Below are 26,691 nucleotides of genomic sequence, written 5' to 3' on the forward strand. Positions count from 1 at the left end.
ACCATGGAGTGAGAGGTAATATTTAGGATTATACAGAGTTTAAATTAGGGGTAATGTGATGAAATTAAGTAAAGGAAAACAGAATATGAGGAAATTTTCTTACTGTATTAGAGTGGAATAGTCTCCCAAGGGAAGTGATGTCAACCTCACAGGCTGGTTCATTAAAAACTAGACTAAGCATTAGAAAACAATCATGCATTGGCAGGGAGCTAAAAGGTGAGCTAATACGTCTTTTCGCACCTCTAGCTTTTATGATTCCAAGATCATCAGATTTATATAATGGGTATCCATAGACACTTCTGTAATTGAGAAGGAGGGCTAAGGATTTTGAAATATTCCTCCTTCACTTTTAAAGTAATAAAACAAAACACTATTGGTTTATGGCTGCAAAGATCCCCCGTCATCAATTCCCCCCTATTTTTGATATTTTTTTGGTTGTGCCATGACTTTTTCTTTTAATGTGGAGAACGTGTTCTACTTATGAACACTGCAGACAAGGTCCTGATTAACAGATTTGTGTGACCAATTATATATGCAGAAATGTCAGATTTAGTAATTTTTTCTAAGCAATTTCAAATGTTTTAGGTGGTTAAATTGCCAACTTTGTAAAATTTTTCATCTGTCCTGTTTATGCATTTTCCTCTTTATTTCCTTCTCTCTCCCTTACACCTGTTCCTGCAATTCCTGTCTTAGAGGTGCACTGGAAGACAAAATATGTATCTGATGGCACACAACTAAAGCCATATGGTTGTTAGGCCTTTAAAATAACTGAATAGCAATATATCCTTTAAAAATAAAAATAAAAAGAGGAAATGCATATCTTTCATCTCAAGGTTGACCAGACATCTTTGTTCTGGCAGGGAATCATGGCTAATTATGTCATAACTGGGATTTGTCCATTTTAACATAGCCAGCTGCAAGCTCTGACACATGCCAAAGAGGGTGGCACTTCAAATACCAGATAGCACAAGACCAGGATTTGAAACACTATAATATATTGTATGCCAGTGTATGCAAAATTCAATATGGAGGTACCATGCTGATGCTGAGCTCAGAAGCAGTTAGGAGGTGAGTCTCTTTAAGATAAGGAAGAGTGCTTATCCAGGAGCATGTAAAGGAAAGTCAGAGAAGAGGCAGGCCATAAAGCCAGTGGGTCAGAAAGTCAGAGTCACAGAGTCAGAGTCTAAGGCCAGAAGGGATCCCCAGATGAGAGGCCACCAACACTACCCACACACTAAACCCAACAACAGCAGATTCATCATCTTGCAGAGCGTAAAATGTCCCAAAAAGAACTTCTCCCAATTGCCAAACTCTACATCCCATAAGTGTTTCCAAACAGTTCTTCTTTCTAACAGTATGGCAAGAGCCACAGAACCCTTCATTTGCCAAACGCTGTACACAGCAGAAAGAATGGAGTCCTGGTTTTTGGTTTAAAATCCTAATTATTCTGCTATGTTTTGTTTTATTAAATACATTGGTAAAACTTGCCAACTGTCTTAAACAACAAAATAACATTGGAAATTATCTATCTTCTGCATTTGTATTATTCAAGGTATTTCTGAGAGTAAGTATAGCAAATACAACAAACACTGAGGTATTCATATTTATCTATCTTTGGTAAAGTTGCAAAATTTTTCAGTATCACAACTGTATGCAACACTACAGTTCTTTAAAGAGCTAATCTGGAATTTATAATAGAGTTTACAATAAATAAAACCAGTATCTCTTAATCTGAGATACTAGAAGAGGTATTTGTTGTAAACTTTGTACAGGGAAGCTTGTGTCACATTTGCGTACAAGGAGTACCCACAACAGTACTAGTCTAACTTCAGCACTGAAAAGCACTTGTTAAAAACAAGAACTAACACTGCATTAAATCTCAATCTTTTAAAAATAACTGATTAGAATTTCTAAATAACTGTCACTTCCATCACTGTATGCAGTGTTGTTGTAGCCATCTTGGTTCCAGGATATTAGAGAGACAAGGTGGGTGAGGTAATATCTTTTATTGGACCAACTTCTGCTGGTGAAAAAGACGAGCTTTTGAGCTTACACGTAAGAAGAGCTCTGTGTAAACTCGAAAGTGTCTCTCTTTCACCAACAGAAGTTGGTCCAATAGAAGACACTACCTCAGTCACTTTCTCACTTCCACTGTAAGTTATCCAGAGTGCTAATATCTTTTGATGGGGGGAAGCAGACTTCTTGGTCAGTAAGAGCTATACTACGCTCTGGTTTCATGCAGCTGTACAAGAAGATACATCCTCCTACTCAGGCACGCACAGTCTCTATCAGGATGCAGCCATTTTTCTACCCAGCTATTGTCCCCCTTACCCCAGTCAACAGAGCTGGCAGGCATGGGGAGAGAGGGAAGAATTCTACATCCCAAAAAGGAGTGAAAGTAAATTACTCCCCAGAAGCTGTGGAAGGAGTGGCACAATCCTTTCCTTGTGCAATTTCTGGGGCCCTGCACTTAAATACCACCCCATTGTCGGGGCTAGTCTAAAGCCTAAATCTAGTCCTACGCTGGATCCTCTGGGTAAAGGCAGTAAAATATACCTGTATGAACATTAAGAGATTCTATTGTATAGAGCACAGTTTTCTCAAACTGTGTGGTGTACTGCCCTGGGGGGGAGGGCACGAGGAGGTTTTCAGGGGGCATAGTCCTGCCCAGCCCTGTCCCAGGAGCAGCCTGCTACTCTCCCTCTCCTCACCTCCCTGACTGCTGGGGACTCCCTATGTCCCCTCCTATGTATTGCCCTGCTGCAGCCCAGACACCCAGCCGGCTGCAGCCTCATGTATTTTAAATCCTCCGGAGCCTGCAGAAGCAAGAAGCTCTTGGCATGGGGAGGACAAGGAGCCCCAGCCTGCTCTGCTCCACACCACACCACCTGGAGTCCTCCAGGAATGGAGCCAGTCACGCCCTGCTGACGTCCCAAGTGTGCATTGCCTGTTCCCCTCAATGAGTCACTTTCTGCCTTGGACAACCAGGAGTTGGAAGGGGGAGGGCAGGCAGGCTATATGACTCCCATGGAGAATGGGGCACAGCAAAAAAAAGTTTGGGAACCTCTGGTCTAAAGAAGCTTTTACCTTTGTGCAGATTGTTTTCATGCTGTGCAGTCTATCAAGTGACTCCTGGGGATTTCCTAGGTACTGTTCAAGTTCAGCATGTAAAATCCGCATGGAAAAGGGAACCATGGAACCTAGAATCATAATGAAACGTTTCTGAATTTGATTGCTACAGTTATCAATGCATATTGTTGCCTGTGGTCTATATGGTATTTCTTAAAACATATCCTAGGCATATTCACTAAAGTAAGTGATTAGGAATTAAAATCTCTAAATTCTCTTCTTCCCTTGATTTAATAACTAAATGTTAAATGAGGAAAATGTTTGCTACTTTATAGAATATTTTTGAACAGAGAAATATAAATATCTACAGACAAGCATAATCACAATGGTAAAAGTGTGCAACTAATTCATCCTTAAAACAATAGCATATGGTGTGTCTAGAAGTCCAAAAGAAATTAGAGAAATTTATTAGCAACTGAAAAATAAGGGTTTAGAATGGAAACTCATCTACAATTTAACTACAGAATTGCTACAGAAATACAATAACCCCTAATTTACCAATAGTACTGAAGAATTTAAGATGGATTTTCTGATGGCAGCTCTTAAACAAAGATGACACACACATTGAGAGAGAAAGATAACCAAATAAGAAAGGAACACAGATTAATGAAAATTAAATCACAGAATCATAGGACTGGAAGGGACCTTGAGAGATCGTCTAGTCCAGTCCCCTGCACTCACGCTTCCTCCAAATAAATAAAAAGCAGATTTAAAGGGCCCCTTAAAAAAAAAGACGAAAAGAAAAAAATAAAGATAGAAAACCCACTTATGTTAAAAGAAACTAGGTAAGAGAATGAAAATAGCAAATTGAACAAAAACTTAAGAGGAATACTGTAACATAGGTATATTAAATCTGATGTGTAATTAAAGAAAAACAAGGAAGTAAAATATGTTATCTGAGATTCTATTATCAGTACTTTGTATTGTAATAGTACCCAAAGGCCCCAGTAAGGATCTGGGATCCAATGTGCTCATCCCTGCAACACCAAACAGCTCCCCACCTCTCCCCCTACCCCTTTAGTTCAGTTTTTATTGTGTTAAATATTGTCTCCAGTGAAGACAGTAGTGTTCCTACGGAGGGACTCATTACGCTGTGAATCCCACACTGAATAAAGTCCTCCTTTCAGTGAGACAGAAGGATACCAAACGGAAGGGGTGGGGAAAGAGAACTTTAACCAATATTTGCAACAAAAAGATTGCCTTCTTTTAATGTTATTAGAAAGTAAAAAAAAAATACAGTAATCTAAGGACCCAATCCTGCAAGTATCTCAGCATCCTAATTGACTTCAATGAGACTCAGACCCACTCTGCACCTTATTTGCTCTCAGATATTTGCACGCTTCAATGGACACTGAGCAAAACTATCTGAGGGAAGAATCAGATCCTAAGAAACAAAGTTATTAGTAACAAATGGGAAAGTTATGATGGGGGAGAAGATGACCGAGAGAGAGAGAAAACACACTTGTCTATAAAAGTCTAGTACACTAACCTGATGGCATACTCTAAACTAAAGGGATTATCCTCCACAGAGTCTCATTTTTGGCTCACCAGTTTTCATAAACAGGATTCAGGAGCTTTTTAGAAAGGTGATGAGATTTTGCACCTGCTCTAATAAGGCACATGTATCAAAGGGGGAAATATACAAGGAGTTATTGTCTCTAAAGATTTTTTTTAAAAAACAAGACAGAATCTTAACCAGAAAACCACTCACTAATTATGACCTTAAGAGAACTCCAATTACATCTAAGTAAATTCCCTTTCTCCAAAGGTAAGTATCCCCAAAGGCTCCTCTTAGAGACTGAAGTGTTCCCTCTGTAGGAGTACACACAATCTGTGTTGTATACCTTATGCATTATGCAGCTATAGAAAGCAAAAATGTCTTTGGAATTCTTTTTAAGGAAACATTTAAAAATGTTATCAAACCAATAGCAAAGAGATTAATATGTCCTTATACTGACTAGTAATCAAGCACAATACAGGACAAAACAAGATAAGGAAAAATGCCTAGATCGCTAGAGAGCCAGATATGCAAGCTGGGGACAACCAAAGTGTAAGCACTGCAGACTCTCTTCATCAGGGAACACTGCGCTAAAATGGTTTTGTAGCAGAATGCTATGAACCTGAAATGCCTGTCTTGCAAATCTAAAAACATGACCTAAGGCTGGCCATATTCTCTACCACAACGTTGGATCAATGAGCTGTAATTCAACCTTCAAGTAATAATTCTACTAAGAAGTAATAACGAGAAATGCATAGACAGTATGGTTATTTTGGAGAAAAGTTGGCACATACTGGTGTGGTATGATCCATGCAACTCATGATATACTCTAATAGATTTTTCTGTGTCAAACAAAAGGAAAATTAGGTCCAGTTTGTGTAGCAAAGATTCAGAGAATGTGGACTATAAAGTGGAAAAACATTTAAAGGCTTAGAAGCAATTTTTGTTGATGAAGGCGTTATACCAATAACAATCCTGAAAAGAACTCAGAACAAGGCTTATTATTGGCTCTCTTTGTACAAACTAATAAAACCCAGTAACACAGCAGCAGTAATATCATGTGGGAGATCTGACTTGGGAACCAAATCAGCAAAGTTCAGCCCATAGGCAGTTCCACAGAGGAAACATGCCTCTCACTAACACATCACAGAATACGTAAACCAGCTTTGTAACTGTCTATTTTGGAAAGTTATTGATCCTCTACATTGCTGCATGAGGCCACTAGTGTGTGTGGGGGTATGCTATCAGAGGCAGCAAGGGAAGGAGTAACCCAGAACCACATTACTAAGCCGTATCACCAAAGCTGGTGTCACCTTATGTTAGAGAGATGAATGGAGCTGAAGGCCGACTGTATCTGGCTTATAAATCACACTTCCTGTGTGAGTAGAAAAACTCATTTCATTATTTTCTGATGCAGAAAGCTATGGGAACTCATAGTGTCCTGCAAAAAGTCACATACCAATTTTGGTACACGCTGAAAGTTCCCAACAGCTCAGTTAGGATGGGCATCCAGCACAGTATTACCTAAAAATATACTTTATTTGTATTATTAATTTATTATTTGTTAAGCACAAATGATGCGCTACTTCATTGAGGGCAGCTGGCCAGAAACCACTCAAATGTGAACCATTAGTATGAACCTTGCTGTGATGTCACAGCGTCCATCAAAGAGTACCGTAGCATGGAGCCAGTCCACAGGAAGTAAGAGATCAATACTTTGCTTCCACCCCTAGATTTTTATTTTATGCTCTTTGTGGCCCATGCTGACATCCCAGAAGGATCCAACACACTGGTGGTTTTTCTTCGCTCTGTTGCCTCTCCTGGAATAAATCTTGATAATATAGTTAGAATCGTTTTAAGTAAAATAATTTTTACTATAGTAATGTGATCCAAGCATGTCTGGAAAAATTTTACTGGCCAGCAGCCAGGGCAAGTATACACAAGGATCAGACAACTGAAATTCAGTTACTTACTGTTCACTGAACAGGCTGCCAACCTGAACTTAAAAATCCTGAAGGCACTGACTGTACTGCCCTCCCACCTCAGTTTCCTTGCATATCCTATTGAATAGCAGAAAAAAAAATGGATGATTTGCTTGGTTGGTTGGTTACTTTGCTAAATTATTTTTCTTGGTAAGTTGCACTTTGGGAGGAATGCACATAGCTATGCATATGCTGTCATGAAAATGTGGTAAAAGGAACTGTTGCCATCCAGTGAGGAGAGAAAACAACTTTTAACTTGAACCTCTGATAGGGCACTCCAATCAGTCAACTTCCCCAATATTTTGTAACTGCCGGTCAAATCAGGACCAGGAAATGGTCCTTTCAAAGGGAGAAACGTACGTGCATACACATCTTAATTTTAAGAACTAACTTTGTTTACAGAAAAACCCTGAAATGTTTTCCTTGTTGGACAATAAAGTTTGAGATCCAAACTTTCTCAGAAAAATCAGCTTGATCTCCTCCCCCCATATTGGATCTAGAAACATCTATCTTCATTTTTATTAAATGATTTTGATGTGGTTACTCTTAGGTACAACTCAGCAGCACCCATGTGAAAACATGACATTATGTTAATTTAAGAAACAATTGGGGACTTATTTTTCTGGGGAAAAATAATGATCATTACTTTATGTTAGACTTTAAAAGTCTTCACTTGTTTGTAAGTGTTACAACCTTCAAAATACATAGATATAAAACAAACAAATCAACTTCTCTTGAAAATTTTTATGGCATCCCTATAAATTGCATCTGAAAGGGTTTGTTCATAAAAAGTTTTATTTTTACTCTAGAATAATTGTTTAAAAGAAACCAACAAAAATACTTCAATATTTTCTACCTACTGTACAATCTCTAACATCCAAAAATTGAATCGGTGGCTTTTTTTCAGATTGAGGAAGAGGAATAATTATCTTTAAACTGCTGTGACAGAAAAACATTGAGAAAGACCGTGAGAGCATGAGAGAAGCAACAGCAAGTTACTAAAAATCTTTTGAGAAGGTGGATGATTGTGAATCTTTGTTATCAAAAGACTCTGCAAGGTGACCTATGTGTGTATCACGGTGGAAGGGAAGGTTATGAGCATAATGGGCTCTAAAAGCAGGTCAGTAGAATTTCATGGGGAGAACGGAGGATGAAAAAGGCAAAGACCAAACTGCAATATGACTCTTCTGAATCTTCAGTGAAGTCTCATCAAGCTCTACTGATAAAAGGTAAAAAGCAATCTAATGAGAGAATCACAGAAAGTGCTGACTTTGAAGACTTAACCGACTTAACAGAGCTCAATAAGAATTTTGGTCTAAACAATAGGACTTTGATTTGTTGCTCTGTGACACCACCACATCATATTGAATCAAAAGCATGTCTTTCAGTTTCCTCCTGCCGAGAGTAAGAAAACCAGTGCCAAAGGAGCTGACATGGAAGAGCTCATTCTAGTAGAAAAGGGCAAATCTACAAAAAACCCCAAAAAAACCCCAAACACAGCTTCCACTGTCCTATGAGGCATGGATGTTGAGCCTTTTGATTTAAAAAAAAAAAAATTCTTTTTGATGGTCTTAATATAAGGATAGTAACAAAGGGAAAATATACCGAGAATATTAGTACTGCAAATGTAACAAACCTCCCCCCCCCCAAAAAAGACAATGAAAATATCCTAAAGATAAAAAAATATACTAAATATACTAAAAAAAATATACTAAACACAGAACCAAAGAAAATAATCTAAATAAATTTTAAGAAGTTAGCACAGAGGATCACTGAAAATAATATAAGCTCATCTTTCTATTAATTAAAATATCTGAAAGAAAAACATATCTATAGTAAAAATATAATACTTAAAATTTTGCTCTCTGAAATGAATACATATGGTTTTAAATAATTACTGAAACAAGATGAAACAAAACAATTCCACATTAGTTTAATAATGTCATAGTTGAATATGTAATTATAAAGATTTGCTTAAATTGTGAGGTAATTAGTCACCCAAACAGTATTTTTTGTTAAATGTGACAAATTGAGGAGTTTTGTGTGTGCATATTGAGACACCAGAAAAAATATATTTGCTACTATAAGCAAAACACAGGATAAAAATCTACTGTTCCAGTTTGGAAAGAAAGAAATTCGAGTATACTGCCAAACTAATAAACACTGATGGAGAGAATGACTCACAACATTGACACTCTGCCTCCCCATCTACTCAAGCACCTCCCACAAAAAATAAAAATATGTAACAACCTAAAACACAAGCAAACAAAAAAAACACCACAGTATTTTCCTTAAAAAGAGATGACAGCTGGAGACTCCAAGCAGTTCATTAGGGAGTTCACTACTGCTACTGATTTGATGTGGAAGGTACTCAGATACATGGTGATGGGCGCCAATGTTAAGCGGACAGACAGGACTTTGCAATATGAAACATGAATAATACATTAAGTAGTTTTAAAATAGCATGCTGCTGAATCTATAAATAGGAGAACTTAGGTATATTTACAATATAAATCAATTATAGTGATGAGAAAACATGAAAACTAAAACCGTAGCTGAACAAGAAATGTGAAATTTAAATATTTTATGTTGTTGTAAAGCATTTCTATGTGAATTGTCTTGCATGTGATTACATTGGAGATATCTAGGTTATGAGCTGTGAGGGCATCACTACCCTCTTACAATAAAAAAAAAAAATTCAAGTTGAACAGGATCATATAATCAGATTTACCCAGGAACGCACAAAGAACATTATCTATGGAGTATAAAGAGAATTCTTTAAGACCATAGGTATTTCACAACAGTTGCTTAAAGAAGAAGTTGCAACAATTAGTATTCTGGAGCTTTAATGCTACGTAAACTTTTGATGACTACATGCTATCTGTGATAGCCACTAGTGATTAATATTTCTGCTATGAAAAGGAAGGGATCCTTCGAAGCTTTGTGGAAATGAAGGCAAGAACAGGAAACTGTTGTTCTCTCATTATCATTGCAATATTCCCTCAAGTCTTGTCTCTTTTTTTCCCCCTCATTGTCTCTACAAAGTAAACAAAACTCTCAGTCCCAATTCATCAAAACTTGGCCGCTTGTAAGCAACACCCAATCCTCTCTGCAACAGCTTCCTAGTAAACTGCAGTGGAAGAAAATCTGCTGCAGTTCTCTTCTAAGCATGCTCTTACAGCTCAAAACAAATATTTGCACTAATTATTGTTTAAAACAGCTTTAGTGTTACTCAGCACTACAAGCTTAATTTTGACCCTACTAAAGTCAAAGGGAATTTTGCCACTGACATTAAAGGGAGCAAGATCCAGACCTAGGGCAAAAAAGTATTAAGGAAAAACAAAACAAAAAACACACTTGGGGGGAGGGAAAGGTGAAAATTCAGGCACTAAAAATTCATTCTTCTTGAGATATTTAAGCTTTTAAAAGACTAATCTTCTGTATTTATATAAATCTACATTGTATAAAGAAAAGAAAACTAAAAATCTCAGATGTAAAATAGGGAAAATATTTCTCTTCATTTCAAACCTGCTAAATTACTACTCTGGTATGCATCCGATGAAGTGAGCTGTAGCTCACGAAAGCTCATGCTCAAATAAACTGGTTAGTCTCTAAGGTGCCACAAGTACTCCTTTTCTTTTTTCTTTTTTCAGAGTTGCCAACTCTTGCAACTTTATCATGAGTCTTGGGATATATTATGTTTTATTTTAGGTTTTATTTAAAGACCCAGTGCCTGAAAACAAGTGATAATGAAAAGGTGAGACTCTCACAATAAAAAGAAAAGTAACTTTCTAGCCTTCATGGCGGTGAAGAAAAGCTTGGAAACACGGCCCAAGTGTACATTAAAGGCTCAGAAACTAGAAAGCAAATCACAAGAACCCCACATTTATTACTTTCTTAAGTCTCATGATCTTAAAGTCAATCTCATGATTTTTTGGGGGGTATTTATGATTTCTGAACATTTGGAGTTGGCAATAAGCGATACGATACTGTAAATATGAAGAGGGCCAAATTCCAGATTTACTTTGATAGAAGTCGCATGTAAATGAACCAAATAATATTTAAGACTCAGAATAAAGTGAAATCATGAATGATATAGTCAGAGAATAAAGTAGAAGAAAATAAGTTAAAAGGAAAAGCGAAAAAAGTTAGTTAAAAGAGATGCACTGGTGCAGCTGTGCCACTGCAGCACTTACTGAAGATGGGACCTATACGGACGAGAGAGCTTCTCCTGTCAGTTTAGGTACTCCACCCCCTTGAGAGGCTGTAGCTATGTCGATGGAGAAGCCATCCTGTTGACATAGCACTGTCTACACTGGGAGCTAGGTTGGTATAACTATGCTGCTCAGGGCCCCATGGTTTATAAACTAACAATTTATGATTTTTTTATTTAAAATGTTCTCCTGCATCACTTTAATAGATCACAAAAAACAAAAAGTGAAAAAGACGTGGACAATAACTAACATCCAGATAATTCACTAAGAAAGAATAAAACAAGATGTTACACTTCAGTAGAGAAACTTTTGGAAAAATCCACGAAATTGTTGAAACTTAATCAAGTACTTGAAGGAACAGGAAATAGAGAAAAATAAAAAAGGTGTTCACAGATTAATGCAGATCCATAAGTATGGCTAAGTAAGGCTTGTCATAACCATAAGGGTAGCCTAAAATTCCTCCTTACCTGTAAGGGGTTAAAAAGCTCAAAGAACCTGGTTGGCACCTGACCAAAGGAACCAATGGGGGACAAAAGATACTTTCAAATCTGGGGTGGGGGAGAGGCTTTGTTTTGGGTTCTTTGTTTCTGTGTTCATTTGCTCTTGGGACGAAGAGGGACTGGACATTAATCCATGTCCTCCAAACCTTTCTGAACCAGTCTCTCATATTACAGAAACTGTAAGTACAGCCAGGCAAGGTGTATTAGTTTATCTTTGTTTTCTCAACTTGTGAATTTTCCCTTTGCTGGAGGGAGGTTCATCCCTGTTTTGTTGTAACTTTGAAACTAAGGCTAGAGGGGGGTTCCTCTGTGTTTTGTGCATCTTTTGTTACCCCGTAAAGTTATCTTCCAACCTGATTTTACAGAGGGGATTTTTACCTTTAAAAAAAATTCCTTTAAGAACTGATTGATTTTTTTTCAGTGTCCAAAGATCCAGGGATTTGGGTCTGTGTTCACTTTGTAACCAATTGGTTAGGATTTTATTCTCAAGCCCCTCCCCCCAGAAAGGGGGTGTAAGGGCTTGGGGGCATATTTTGGGGGAACAGGAACTCCAAGTGGTCCTTTCCATGATTCTCTGTCTAAATCACTTGGTGGTGGCAGCATACTGTTCAAGGACAAGGTGGAATTTGTGCCTTGGGAAAGTTTTTAACGTAAGCTGGTAAAAATAAGCTTAGGGGGTCTTGCATGCGGGTCCCCACATCTGTACCCCAGAGTTCAGAGAGGGGAAGGAAACCTGACAAGGCTTAAGCAAGGTAGTGCAAAAAGTAGTTGAAGTAGAATAAAGAACAACAGATGCAAGGAATAGGAATTTCTTAGACTCCCATACATAAAACAAAGTTAATAGAACACTGAGGATCCATGATTAAGTGTGCAAACTTAAGGTTTCAGGCACAACTTTTATCTCTTCCCTTGTGCACATACAATACAATATAGTCTTGGTCACATGATTTTATACAATCTCTAAAGTAATACAACTGTAATATACTTTTTCTGCAACTTTACAGCATATTGTATTCTTACATATTTACACTATATTCACTGTGAAAACAGTTTAAACTATTACTGACACTTTCTATATGATAAAGTATCTTCTCTCTAACATATCCAGTTTTAATAATTTTGGTCCAGAACCTGCCAACACTCATGAACACAAGTAATTCAATTGAACTCACTTATGCACATGAGTAATTCAATTCAATGGGACTACTCAAATGCATAATTTTTTTGCAGGCCTTTCGGCCTGATTCAGCACTCACTAAACCAACAGAAAGAATCAATGAGCCAGGCCTTTGGTCAGTAAACTTCATAGAGTGCATTTGCTTTTGAATCACTAGCACAGTCTTCCTCAGACAGTGTACATCAAAGGATGAGAGAATTAATCAAAGTTCATCTGTCTGTGAACTTTGATGGCCTATACATAACCAGCAAATTTTCACTGTCACATGTTGTTCTATGTAGTATGCTGAACTAGTATGTTTTTTACACACAGTATTGTGCACTTCTTTGTATATCCAAACAGAATGTAAAATCCTGTAGATAGGGCTGTTGAAAAAACCCCTCTTCTGCTTTATTAACTGAGAAATAATATGACATCATGTAGTCCAATATTGTAACATATACGCACAAGGGGAACCATAATTGTCACTTCATGCCTTTTGAATACTTAACCATGCAACTTTAACAGTCTATTAATATAGTTTAAAACAAAACAACCCATTTTTTTAAAATTTAAAAAGAAAAAAGGTGGACACGCCAAAAAAAAGTATCCTTCTCCAAGATTTCAAAGTTCTGCTTGCTTGCAAAAAAAAGCAACATAGTTCTTCAATATGTAATTTACTATTTGGCTAGACACACCTGGCATGCCCTATCCCATACTCTTTAGGAGATTTACAAGTGATCAGTCAGTTGCCTGGAAAACTAATTTGAGTACATATGAATGCACAGCCTTCCTCAAGGGACTTATCCAACAGCCATTTAGATCAATGGAAAGGCTCCCATTGACTTCAATAGGCATTGGATTCAAAGTTTCAGGTCAGGAAGGGTACATTAGATCATTTAGTATGATCTCGTGTATATCATAGGCCATTAAAACTCACCCTACTACCCCTTTACTGAGCCCAATAACTTATTTTTGACTAAAACATAACCTGTGTTTGGCTAAAATATATCTTCCAGAAAGCCATCCAGTCTTGATTTGAGAACATCAATCAAAAGGAGGAGAAAATCCACCATATCTCTTGGTACGTTGTTCCAGTTAAAAATGTGTGCCTAATTTCTAATTTGAATTTGTCTGGCTTCAGCTTTGAGCCACTGGTTCTTGTTATGTCTTGTCTTGCTTGTCAACTATGATGCTGGAAAATCCTTTTCAGATCACTGCTTTCCAGCATACAGTCCCCGATTCTATAGATATGATCTGCAGTCCTTGTTCCTAGTGTATACCTTTGCATTTGGCTATATTAAAAAAAAAACACAATTTTATTTTAAATGGAATCATGCCCTAAGTGCACTCTGTGACACATGATAAGTATGTGATTTTTCCAATGCCCACAATTCAGTAAAATCGAAGTAAATTTCCATGGCAAATTTCAATAATTTCAGCTTTAGGATTACATTACTAAGCAACAAAGTTATAAAAATAATTTTATTATTTTTATTTACAGTATTTTTTCCCCACGCTTCCTTTGCTTAAAAGCATTTGAACCGTTTTGTTGAAACTGTCCAAAACTTTCAGGTAGAAACCAAGTATGGAAAATTTCAGCACATGATCTGAAAGTTTCAGAAAGTTCTGAATAATTGAATAAATGGGCTTAGAATGGAAACCACTTCCCAAATTTAATCAGAGTGGGTCATAACTAATTTCCTGCTATATTTAATTTGTAGACCAAAGAAAATCAATGCTGTGCGACCATGTATGAGGTGCATGGAAATACGACAGACATAATATTAACATTCAGATATGAAATTTACATACAATGACTACATGCGCCAACCAAGATTGTGGCCACATTGTGCTAGGTACCATAAAAGAAAATACCGTAGTAAGAGACAAATCTTTCCCTGAAGAATTTACAATCTAAACAGACAATATAGACCAACCGTGAGAGAAAGGAAGTATCATTATCCTCCTTTACAGTTGGGGCAAGTGACTTGCTCAAAGTCCCCCAGAGAGTCTGGGCACTGAGTCCACTGCCATAATCATAACACCATCCTTCCTCGAAGAGGGAAGTAGTCATGGTGGAAGAGCTGGGGAGAGTGAGCAGTGTGAATGGATGAAGTAATCATTTGCATGTTGAAAACACTGGGTGCTTCTGAATGGAAGTATTTCAAGATGGAAGAGGTGATTGGCAGAGAGTATATCAGTATGGAGAAAGGATTGTTATTTTTGTTTTATACATTGTTTCAACTACCTGGAACAAAAATGAGAAGCAGCAATGATATTTGTTGATTATAACCTCTCAATAACAATAGTATTATAAAGATCTGATAAATGGATTACAGAATTCAGCAAATGAAATTTAATCTCATCAACCTATGGATCAAAGACAGTAAAAGGGAATATATCTGCTTCAATAACCAATGGATTACATGGGAAAAGAGAAAGCAAGAAAGTATGAGTATATTAATACTAATCTATGACAGAAATAAATGTGCTATATTACATAATTAATCAACCAGTGGAACAATTTAACAAAGGTCATGGTGAACTCTTCATCACTGACAATTTCAAAATCAAGATTGGATGTTTTTCTAAAAAGATATATTCTAGGAATTATTTTGGGGAAGTTCTCTGGCCTGTGTTATACAGGAGGTCAGATTAGATTATCACAGTGGTCTTTCCCAGCCTCGGATTCTACAGAATTAAGTGTCAACTATATTGTCTGAAAGCGTTCCCTGTACTTGGTTACCTGCTGTTCTGTGGTCTGAACTGCATTGCCTAACTTAAGCCCAGCCCTGCAAAGGGCCCTTACATAGGTGGACATATACATCCATGTAGAATCCCACTAGGCAAAGGGATGCGATGCACACATCGAGGACCGGCTGTATGCAGCCCTCCGCAAGATCAGAGACTTTGATTATAAACTCCTTCGGGTAGAGACCAGGTCCTCTATTATATATTATTGAATACTGTACCAAATATACTGATGCTGATCAAATAACAAGTACACCTCCAAATAGCAGTATATAAAAACAAATAGTATGTCCTGAAATTCAAATGCATATATATTGTTAAAAGGGTTTTCTACTCTCCAGTTGATGTTTATAAGGTTTTTTTCAGCAAGGGAGAAATTGACTGGCTATCCAGCAGAACAGCGAAAGTAACACTGCCAGTATTACTCACTTGAAAAGCTAGTGAACAAAAGAGAACAGCCTACTTCTACTGCCAGCTACTGGAGTTCTCCTTTAACTCAGGTGCTGGAGGTCTCCATACTCAAGGTCCCTAAATTTAAACACTGTTGATAGCTTTTGGGGTTCTAAAAGCAGCTTTGTGTATAGTAAAAAGTATAGACAATGGGAATTTAAGTTACTTTTTTCCCAATGAGTTACCTTAGGTGTTACTTTTAATTATAGTAGGTTCAACATTTTCAGAGAATATAATTTTCAGGTTGACATTGTCCTTTTAATATATTAATAGCATAAAAGAAGGCAAAATTGAATGGTACCAGAAAAAATAAATCTCTCTTAAAAGCAAGATAGATAATCCAAAGACCTTGGAACAGATGGAACAATCAGTAAGATCAGGTAAAATTTGCTAAGGCCAAACATTCCAATTCATGTTCCAGTAAGAACAGCTGCATATTTTGACAGGTGTCATAACAAACACCACCTGATGCCAATCACCAAATTTAAAATGAGAGACCAGAATGTAGCTGCAACAGTTCTAGACCAGAAAAATGAGGATTTCAACGGCTGGCAATTAAGTGTGAGTGCTTCGCCTTCACACCCTAAATGCCTAGATATGCTTCCTGATCTGCTGTCTACAGCCTGCCCAAATGCATCATGGGTGGTAAATACCAGCAGCAATCAAATTAGTGCTTAACTAGGCTATGGCGCTCACTGTGAAGAGAAACTATTTAGGATTAGCTATGTGATCCTAATGAATTTCCTCTGCAAGAAAACCCTTGATGTAGAAGGAAAATACTAACCCTAGTCTCCGGAAGTCATTTTGGATCTGTACCATTTCTTTCATACCTTTCTATAATCTTCCTAAACACTAAACATTTTCCACCTAGAAAGGTTGTATAAGGAAACAAGCATCCTTGTAAGGAGGAAATACAGAAAACTAAAAGGAGGGAGTGGGGAAAAGGAAAGGAAAAAAAAGAAAGCAAAAGGAGAAAGAAAAAAATACAAATTATTTAGCTCCAACTGTATACTTGGAAGTGCACAAATTTATATGGAGACATAGGCACAATTTTCAAAAGTGCCTAAAGCCCATTTTCAGAAGTGACTTAGGGCTTGTCTACACAGTGGGCTAATATGCACTATGGGGGTGTGATTTCCAAAGCACACTAATGTGTTGTGCATTAACTGGTCTGTGCAGGCCCTGCTGGTGCACACTAAAGGTTCCTAAAGCTAATGCAGTGCTATTTGAAACAGTACTACATTAAAGTGAACTAGGGAACCTTTAGTGCATATCAATAGGGTCTATACAGACCAATTAATGTATAACACACATTAGCGCACTTTAGAAATCACACCCCCGTAGTATACATTATTCCACTTTGTAGACAATCCTTAGTCACTTAGGCTCCTAAGTCCCACAGACTTTCAATGAGATTTAGGCTCCCCAAGTGCCTGCCATTTTTGAAAATGGGATTTAGGCACTTCTGAAAATTTTACTTGCTGGTACCCACATCAAACAGTTTACAATTTAAACACACACAAACCAGTTGGATACATATAATGCATTGGTTGCTGTTATGAGTTGAGACGTAGTTTGGAAATCTTGCAAAAATATTTTTTCAAGGGTTTGGAGGATAATGAAGCTGGAAGAAAGAGATAAAGAAATATGAAGATGGCAGACCAGAAATAACAGTGGTTCTCTTACCACTGGTGACCATCGTAATTTTTCTCCACTGAAAATTACATAGCATGCTAGAATTTGGAAGTGAGTAACCAATCTCCACTTTTGGTTGCTCACTTCTAAAGAGTGCCATGTGTAACTAGACTAAGCAGCCATACAAGTGACTACATAACTTACCTTTTTGCCATGGTGCTGCATAAATTAACAAACAGACAAATATACTCACCCTGAACCACCTGGTGTTAATCACAATTTGTGAAATGCTGTATTAGAAGATTTATTCAAAGACAGAACAAGATAAAGGCTGAGCATCAAAATACACATAAATTTAAAGGGATTGTAAAGATCTGTCACACAACCCAAACAAAATAGCTGACAAACTTCTCCAGCTCTGCTAGAGATTTTAGTATCTTTCCTGCAATCATCAGAGGCTTGAGGGATGAACTCTTTGCTAACACTGGAGGTCTGCGACAACTGCATTACATGTGGCAACAGATAGGAATGTTGACACCATATATAACAAGGGTTCCACTTTTTTTTTTTTTTTTCCACAATTTACCTGTGGAATAGATTAGCAAATGTCTGCTACCGATAAGATGACACAGCTTCTGCCATCTCTTTTTTCTGTGTTTTCTCTCACACTTTTCTTTTTCCTGTCTGTTCTTTTTTCGTTGTTTTCCCTCCCCACTTGTTCTGTTTCTTCCCTACCCACCACTTTTCTCCTACTCCCTATTCCTTCACAACTCTCTGGTAGCTCCAATCTCACTTCAATTTCTCCATTCACCAGAAGGTTATTTGTTGATGGACATCCACCAATATCATTCAAAGCTGAGTCAAGCCACAAAAATGGGGAAAAGCTTGGGCCAGGAGGCTGCTCTCTGAATCTTCAACCCTGTACAAGTGAGTTGTTCCACATACTCAGCTACTTTGGGGCCACACAAGAGCAAGGCAGGGGGCTTTCAAGCAGTCAGCTGCCACTTCACCTGAAGATGCAGCAGCACATTTGCTGTGAGACTGTGTGGATCTGTAGTTTCCCAACCCACAGTGATCTTCTGTTTTGCTCCATGCCCCTCGAAACTAGTCTTTTTGGAACCCATCTGGGAGCAGAGGTTCCAGAAGAACTCAGGCATGTAAGCAGGACATGACACATTTTTGTATTACACATTCACCAGCTATTGCCCAAAAACTCTGAATAAGTGTAGGCACAGAAAATAAATGTGCCTCTGTGACAAAGAGGCATACGGCAAGTTTCCTGTTAGATCTTCGGTAGCTTCTTTGTGATCACATGCATTTACCAGGTGCAATTTCACCTTGTATATATTATGTCCCACACAAGAAATCAGCACAAGGGACTTTTCAACAGCATGAGTTACTTCACGGGTTAGCGTATTGGTGCCCGAGGCACAAATGTTTAGTATACGAATGTTTACTATATCTGGCATGTAAATAACCTTGCAACGCTGGCTACTAAAGTGCCATGTGAACACCTGTTCTTACTTTCAGGTGACGTTGTAAATAAGAAGTGGGCAGCATTATCTTCCATAAACGTAAAAAAACAAGCAAACAAACCTTGCTTGTCTAAGCGATTGGCTGAACAAGAACTAGGACTGAGCGGACACGTAGGTTCTAAAGTTTTACATTGTTTTGTTTTTGAGTGCAGTTACGTAACAAAAAAAAAAAAATCTACATTTATAAGTTGCATTTCCAAGATAAAGAGATTGCACTACAGTACTTGTACGAGGTGAACTGAAAAATACAATTTCTTTTGTTTCCTTTTTTACAGTGCAAATATTTGTAATCAAAAATAATATAATGTGAGCACTGTATACTTTGTATTCTGTGTTGTAACTGAAATCAACAAATTTTAAAATGTAGAAAACATCCAAAATATTTATAATAAATTTAAATTGGTATTCTATTATTAACAGTGATATTAAAATTGCGATTAATTGTGAATAATTTTTTAAATCAAGTTAATTTGTTTTGAGTTAATCGCTTAAGTTAACTGCGATTAATTGGCAGCCCTACTTTCTATTAAAACCTCAAACTATTCTTGGATAGGAGTCAGCCACAAAGGGAACATAGTCCTAGTTACAGGGAGCAAAAGCAAAAACCGCTAGAATAATAGTTGAGGGCTGTTTAGACTCTCACCATAAGATTTTCCGCCTTTACCAGCCACCCAGAAGTATCATCCTGTGGCTACAATACAGCTGCAACTTGAAAACCCAAGTACTTGTACTAAGACTAGTAACATTGTTCATGAGAAGGTGCGCAGTGTGAAATCAGTTTCTTGAACTTCTTCAATAAAATATTGAAGAACATGTTCCTTAGTTAGCATCTACATTTAACTTTCCACAAGACCACACAAGACAATGGGGGACTGGGTGGCTGATTTTATTTCAAAGGAATAAGAAAAATGACAACACTGGGAGGAAGTTAAAAGAAAGTAGGTAGTGAATTGTGCATGCAAGGGAACTTTAGTAGGTCAACCTCCCACCCCTTCTGTCATAAATATAAAGGGAAGGGTAACCATCTTTCTGTATACAGGGCTATAAAATCCCTCCTGGGCAGAGGCAAAGTCCTTTTACCTGTAAAGGGTTAAGAAACTCAGGTAACCTGGCTGGCACCTGACCCAAAATGACGAATGAGGGGACAAGATACTTTCAAATCTGGAGGGGGGGAAAGGCTTTTGTCTGTCTGTATGATACCTTTGCTGGGAACAGATCAAGGATGCAAGCCCTCCATCTCCTATAAAGTTAGAAAGTAATCTAGCTGGAAAATGCGTTATGTCTTCTTTGTTTTGGCTTGTGAAATTCACTGTGCAGGAGGAAATGTGTATTCCTGTTTGTGTGTCTTTTTGTAACTTAAGCTTTTGCCTAGAGGGATTCTCTATGTTTTTAATCTGACTGCCTGTAAGATTATGTTCCATTCTGATCTTACAGAGTTGTTCTCTTATCTTTTTTTGTTCTGTTTTTTAAGAATCTGATTGGGTTTTTTGGGTCTTAAAAATCCAAGGCTGGTTTGTGCTCATCTTGTTTATACTCAAGCCTCCCCAGGAAAGGGGGTGTAAAGACTTGAGAGGATATTTTGGGGAAATAGGAACTCCAAGTGGTCCTTTCCCTGTTCTTTGTGTAAATCACTTGGTGGTGGCAGCATACTGTTCAAGGACAAGATGAAATTTGTGTCTTGGGAAAGTTTTTAATGTAAGCTGGTGAAAATAAGCTTAGGGGGTCTTTCATGCGGGTCCCTACATCTGTACCCTAGAGTTCAGAGTGGGGAGGGAACCCTGACACCTTCTATCTGTGTTGTGAATTTGGGAAAAAACACAAGATATATTATCTTCAATTTCTGTAGCATTTAAAACATTCATTCAAATAGAGATTTTAATTTAGAGTTTAAATTTAATGTAATAGAAAATGTTAATTTTCAATAGTCTATTAACCAGAAACAAACCCAAACCATCCCAGGTGTGAACTGGATAGCAATTGAAATCTTTTCTATCAATCCTCTCATAGAAACATAGGAATCAGAAATGGAAAAAGACCTCTATTATTGCCGGTGGCTTTATAAGCTGCTATTGTAATGAACACAGACACAACCGCTATGTTTAATAATAGCGTAGGTTGTGTACACACAAACGAAAAACCACAACCCCATGAAAAATCATGGAATCCATGACTCATGAAAGCCATGACAAATATTCAGCCTCAGATGCCCCAGTGTATTATATAAAGCAGACGTGCAGGCAGCAATTTCGAAGACAGCTCATTGCCCAAATACCGAGCCTACTTTCATTAGCTATTACAGGGCAGAAAGAAGAGCAAAACAGACCTCTGCATTTTCCACTGAATGCATCCGATGAAGTGAGCTGTAGCTCACGAAAGCTTATGCTCAAATAAATTGGTTAGTCTCTAAGGTGCCACAAGTCCTCCTTTTCTTTTTGCGAATACAGACTAACACGGCGGCTACTCTGAGACCTCTTTATGTTCCTCTTCCCAGAAGAAAATGTCTCACAAGGATGACCTTTCTGTACACTATCAGCTACTGAATTTTGGATAGATCAAGTCTCCTTGTAGCTACACTTGCAACTGTGAAGAGTAAAATGAAAACTCCTTCTGTATTAACACAGAGAAACTCTAAGAATAAAGACAGGTTTCAGAGTAGCAGCCGTGTTAGTCTGTATTTGCAAAAAGAAAAGCAGTACTCGTGGCACCTTAGAGACTAACCAATTTATTTGAGCATAAGCTTTCGTGAGCTACAGCTCACTTCATCGGATGCATTCAGTGGAAAACACAGTGGGGAGATTTATATACTTAGAGAACATGAAACAATGGGTGTTACCATACACACTGTAACGAGAGTGATCATTTAAGGTGAGCTATTACCAGCAGGAGAGTGGGGGGGGGGGGGGAGGAGAGAAAACCTTTTGTAGTGATGATCAAGGTGGGCCATTTCCAGCAGTTGACAAGAACGTCTGAGGAACAGTGGGGGGTGGTGCGGGGGGGGGGAATAAACATGAGGAAATAGTTTTACTTTGTGTAATGATCCATCCACTCCCAGTCTCTATTCAAGCCTAAGTTAATTGTATCCAGTTTGCAAATTAATTCCAATTCAGCAGTCTCTCGTTGGAGTCTGTTTTTGAAGTTTTTTTGTTGAAGAATTGCAACTTTTAGGTCTGTAATCGAGTGACCAAAGAGATTGAAGTGTTCTCCGACTGGTTTTTGAATGTTATAATTCATGACGTCTGATTTGTGTCCATTTATTCTTTTACGTAGACACTGTCCAGTTTGACCAATGTACATGGCAGAGGGGCATTGCTGGCACATGATGGCATATATCACATTGGTAGATGGTGGAATTCCTCAAGGATTTCAACAATTTCCATCCCACCATCAACCTCAGCCTGGACCAGTCCACACAAGAGATCCACTTCCTGGACACTAGGGTGCTAATAAGCGATGGTCACATGACCACCACCCTATTCTGGAAACTTACTGACTGCTATTCCTACCTACATGCCTCCAGCTTTCATCCAGACCACATCACATGATCCATTGTCTGCAGCCAAGCTCTATGATACAACCACATTTGCTCCAACCCCTCAGACAGAGACAAACACCTGTAAGAATGCTTGATAGAGATCTTGGGAATGCATGACTGGGAGTGGATGGGTCATTACACAAAGTAGAACTATTTCCCCATGTTTATTCCCCCCCCGCGCCACCCCCCACTGTTCCTCAGACGTTCTTATCAACTGCTGGAAATGGCCCGCCTTGATCATCACTACAAAAGGTTCCCCTCCCACTCTCCCGCTGGTAATAGCTCACCTTAAGTGATCACTCTCGTTACAGTGTGTATGGTAACACCCATTGTTTCATGTTCTCTATGTATATAAATCTCCCCACTGTATTTTCCACTGAATGCATCTGATGAAGTGAGCTGTAGCTCATGAAAGCTTATGGTCAAATAAATTGGTTAGTCTCTAAGGTGCCACAAGTACTCCTTTTCTAAGAATAAAGTCTGATTATAACAAACTACAGTTATTCATTAATATCGTGCAGTACACATTAAAATCACTTGTTTGTATTTCTAGATGTGGTCTCTCAAAATATATCAAACTATTTTCTGTAAGCAACTTTAGTTTAAAGCTAGTCACATTAAGAGTATACAATTAGAAATAAAAATAACTGTCAACAGCTTTCAAACGACATTTACCTCTTTCTCCAGCTTAGACAATGCATGATATGTTCCAAAATATCTGAAGTTGCATATTAGAGGTAAGAAACTGGCTGGAGGCAAGTTTTCTGGAGACTATTTTTACTCCTGGAGATAGTGCTGATATTCTGAATCAGCAGGTCAAATACAGGCAACATAGGCTGGTTATCTTATTTCACCTTAAAATGTCTCCTCATATCAAAACTTGATTTCTTACTCACACTAATGTTCTCTTTTACCAAAATAATCTCTGGAACCAGGTCCAAAGTATCAACTATAAGAAAACAGGTTAGTGTGTTTCCCTTTTCAGTTTACAATTTAAGATTTCAAAGACTAAGGCCTTGTCTACACTACCGGAATAAGTCGACCTAAGTTACGCTACTACAGCTATGTGAATAATGTAGGTGGAGTTGACATAGCTTAGGTTGACTTACTGCATTGTCTACACTGCACTGCGTTGACTGGAGATGGTCTCGTTCTGGTGGAGTACTAGAGTCAACCGGAAAGCGCCCTTGGTCATTTTAGCGGGTCTTCAATAGCCGCACTAAATCAACCCCCACTGCATCGAGCGCCGTAGCGTCGATCCCTGGTAAGTGTAGACATCGCCTAAGAAATGTAATAAATTCCCAGAACATTCAGCGTATGGATTTTTTCTTTTTAAAACAGAACTAACAGATATGGTTTTAGATAATTTATTGAAATCTGGCTGGTCCATTGAAAGAAAGCAATCCAAGTAAACAACTTTATTTCTTTTCAGATGCTATTCTATTCCACAAGCTGGCAGCCTTTTGGATTTCTTTGTATGTGTATAAATCTTGCTTGAAGCAAAGTATGCATGTGGCCACTCAAACAATTGAGAACACAAGTATTTTATAAACGGAGCTGAAAATTTACTTTAAAAATAAGGACATCTATGAGGAAAGTTAGTGAGTATCATACAGAAAAGACATCAGTACAGGAAACAGCTGAGAAAGGAGACAAGGAAATAAAGGTAAATTAGAGGAGCTGGGGAGAATTATGTAGATACAGCAGTAGGCATAAAAGAAAGACTCCAACAAATGTGTGCCTACAGAAATTTTTTCCACTGAATGCATCCAATGAAATGAGCTGTAGCTCACGAAAGCTTATGCTCAAATAAATTTGTCAGTCTCTAAGGTGCCACAAGTACTCTTTCTTTTTGAGTATACAGACTAACACGGCTGCTACTCTGAAACCTACTCTATCTCACACTAGTTTTCTGTAAGTTTAATTCTAAAAAAGGGAAAAGGGGCATACCATATCACAGGTGAAGTTAGGATGAAGTCTGTAGTAGAGAGAGTCTGGAGCACTGGGCTTGGTACAAGATCTGAGGCCTGAATCAGAGGCCGTGAATTAAAGCTAGGCCAAGTATTAAAGTAGCTGGTTATAAGTTTAGGAATTTGATAGAGTTGTTGCTAGCGTATTAAGTATTAGATATTTACATAAATATATTTCAATGCTAGTATAGCTATACACCAATATAGTACAAGATAAGATTGTTTGACAGAATAATGAATAGGGATGTTTTGTTCAAGATATCAGGAACAAGGAGAGGTAACAGATGTCATGAAATATATAAAGGTGTCATGTAAGTTGTGTTTTCCAGTTGTTTGTCTCAGCCTATAAATGTTGGGGTACCTCGCCTTAATCCTTTGTGTGGCCTAGGGGAGAGCAGAAATTCCCACTGCTGACTGAGCCTCTCCTTGCTATTAGGCACTCATGTGTTAGCCTGCCTGTAATCACAGAGCCAGGGCACCAATATTGTGCCTAGGAGGCAATAAACCTGGCCAAGTGTCTGTCACCAAACCGTGCCTGTGGTCTTTATGAGTAACATCAAGATTTGCTGAATGAGCAGGCTGCCTTATCTGCTGTTAGTAGTGATAACATTGGAGCTTCAAGGACAGAAGCACTGGGCAGCATGAACAGCATTACTGAGGCAACGACACTCCAGCCTTCAGCACTTGGTCTATGGAACCAGCTATCTGCGCAGAGCTGGGACAGCACATCGAAAGAATACAAGCCAACTGACAACAGAGTGCTATAGATTATATTGCCTCCACAGAACCACTGTGTAGGATGTCGCACACCATGCCTTGCCAACCACAAAACAATTCAAAACCAGTAAATTCATTAGGAGCTCACATGCATGGACTATAAATTCCAACTGCAAATATAAAGGCCGTATTCACCTCACCTTCTCTGTTCTCTTCAGCCTCAAGGCTGTTTGCAGATTCCAAAGAAAAAGGGGATTATGGGATATCAGTATGTATTTGTATGTACAGAAAAAATAGCCTTCCTTTCTTCCCTAATGAAATTGCCTTGGCAGATCCCTCTATAGATTAGCAGACAGTAGCAGTGCACACAGAAGGGTTAAGGAATAGTAATTACAGAGACCAAAACCTGTTCCTGAAACAAGCATCTGCTCTGGCTCACAAATGGGGGTAATCATCCACACAAATACATTTTTGTTTAACTGGATTTACAGTTGGCCAAATGTACCACCAGTCACTTTGGAAAGTGCCACAGAAGAATGTTTGCAGTGTTGTTGTAGCTCTGTTGGTGCCAGGTATGACAGACTCAGGGTGGGTGAGGTAATATCTTTGATTGGACCAACTTCTGTTGGTGAAGGAGACAAGCCTTCGAGCTCCACAGAGCTCTTCTTCAGACCTCACCCACAAAAGAATGTAGCAATACAGGAACAAAAGAGTTTATAATCTGAAATACAGAAAACTGACTGAAGGTCGAAAAAGGGGATGAAGCATACAAGCAGAATGGCCAGGGCAAAGGTTGCCACATATATGGGTAGTTTTTATTTTAATCGCATAAACTATCCACCAACTTCTGTCCTGTTACTCCCTGGTTGCTGCTGTTAGTGAGTTTTAAGGAGGAATTTAAACAGAGAGTAGTGACCTAGCATATTAGCTCCAGAAGCATAGAGGGCAACACAGACAAAAACATGGACATGACTGTGTGAAGATCAGATTAATGTGGCATCACAACCTAGCCCAGTCCCACTCTCTGGACATATATTAAGCTGTTGTGATAGACTCCAAACACTGAATCCCATGTGCTTCTCAGCCCTGAATTTTGACTAGAGCTGGTCAGAAATTGTTTGATATGTTTTTAACTGAATAATGCAAATTAGTTAAGACCAACACCAAAGAAAGAAAAACCCACTACAAAATAGCCAACGACCCATTGATTATCGCATTCACCGAAGACCCACGTTCAAATTCCTGATCTGCCCAATTTGGAGCAGGGATTTGAACCTGCATCTCCTATATTCTAGGCCAGTGGTTCTCAAACTTTTGTACTGGTGACCCCTTTCATATAGCAAGCCTCTGATCCCCCTAATAAATATATTAAAAAGTGTTTTTAATTTAACACCATTATAAATGCTGGAGGCAAAGCGGGGTTTGGGGTGGAGGCTGACAGCTTGCAACCCCCCACGTAATAACCTCGCGACCCCCAATTTGAGAACCCCTCTTCTAGGCTATAGTCTCAGTCTCTCTCTCTCAGTTTCTCCAGTTGGAGCTGTTCCATGTTATACGATCAATTAAATATTCATTGGGCCACAAAAAGAATGACTGACTTGATAGCCTGCTGATCGGGG

General features: G+C 38.3%; 1 protein-coding gene across 2 annotated transcripts in view; it reads right to left on the reverse strand.

The window, feature by feature from the left end:
- TRAPPC12 (trafficking protein particle complex subunit 12) overlaps positions 1-26,691 on the reverse strand; it is an 82,598-nt gene that overhangs the window by 26,333 nt on the left and 29,574 nt on the right. For both annotated transcript variants that reach the window (XM_074947709.1, XM_074947708.1), the window contains one exon: positions 3,088-3,200. In XM_074947709.1, the coding sequence (XP_074803810.1) occupies positions 3,088-3,200 (113 nt within the window). The remainder of the gene's footprint in view (positions 1-3,087; positions 3,201-26,691) is intronic.

The sequence above is a fragment of the Natator depressus genome, chromosome 3 (assembly GCF_965152275.1).
Source record: "Natator depressus isolate rNatDep1 chromosome 3, rNatDep2.hap1, whole genome shotgun sequence".
NCBI lineage: Eukaryota > Metazoa > Chordata > Testudines > Cheloniidae > Natator > Natator depressus.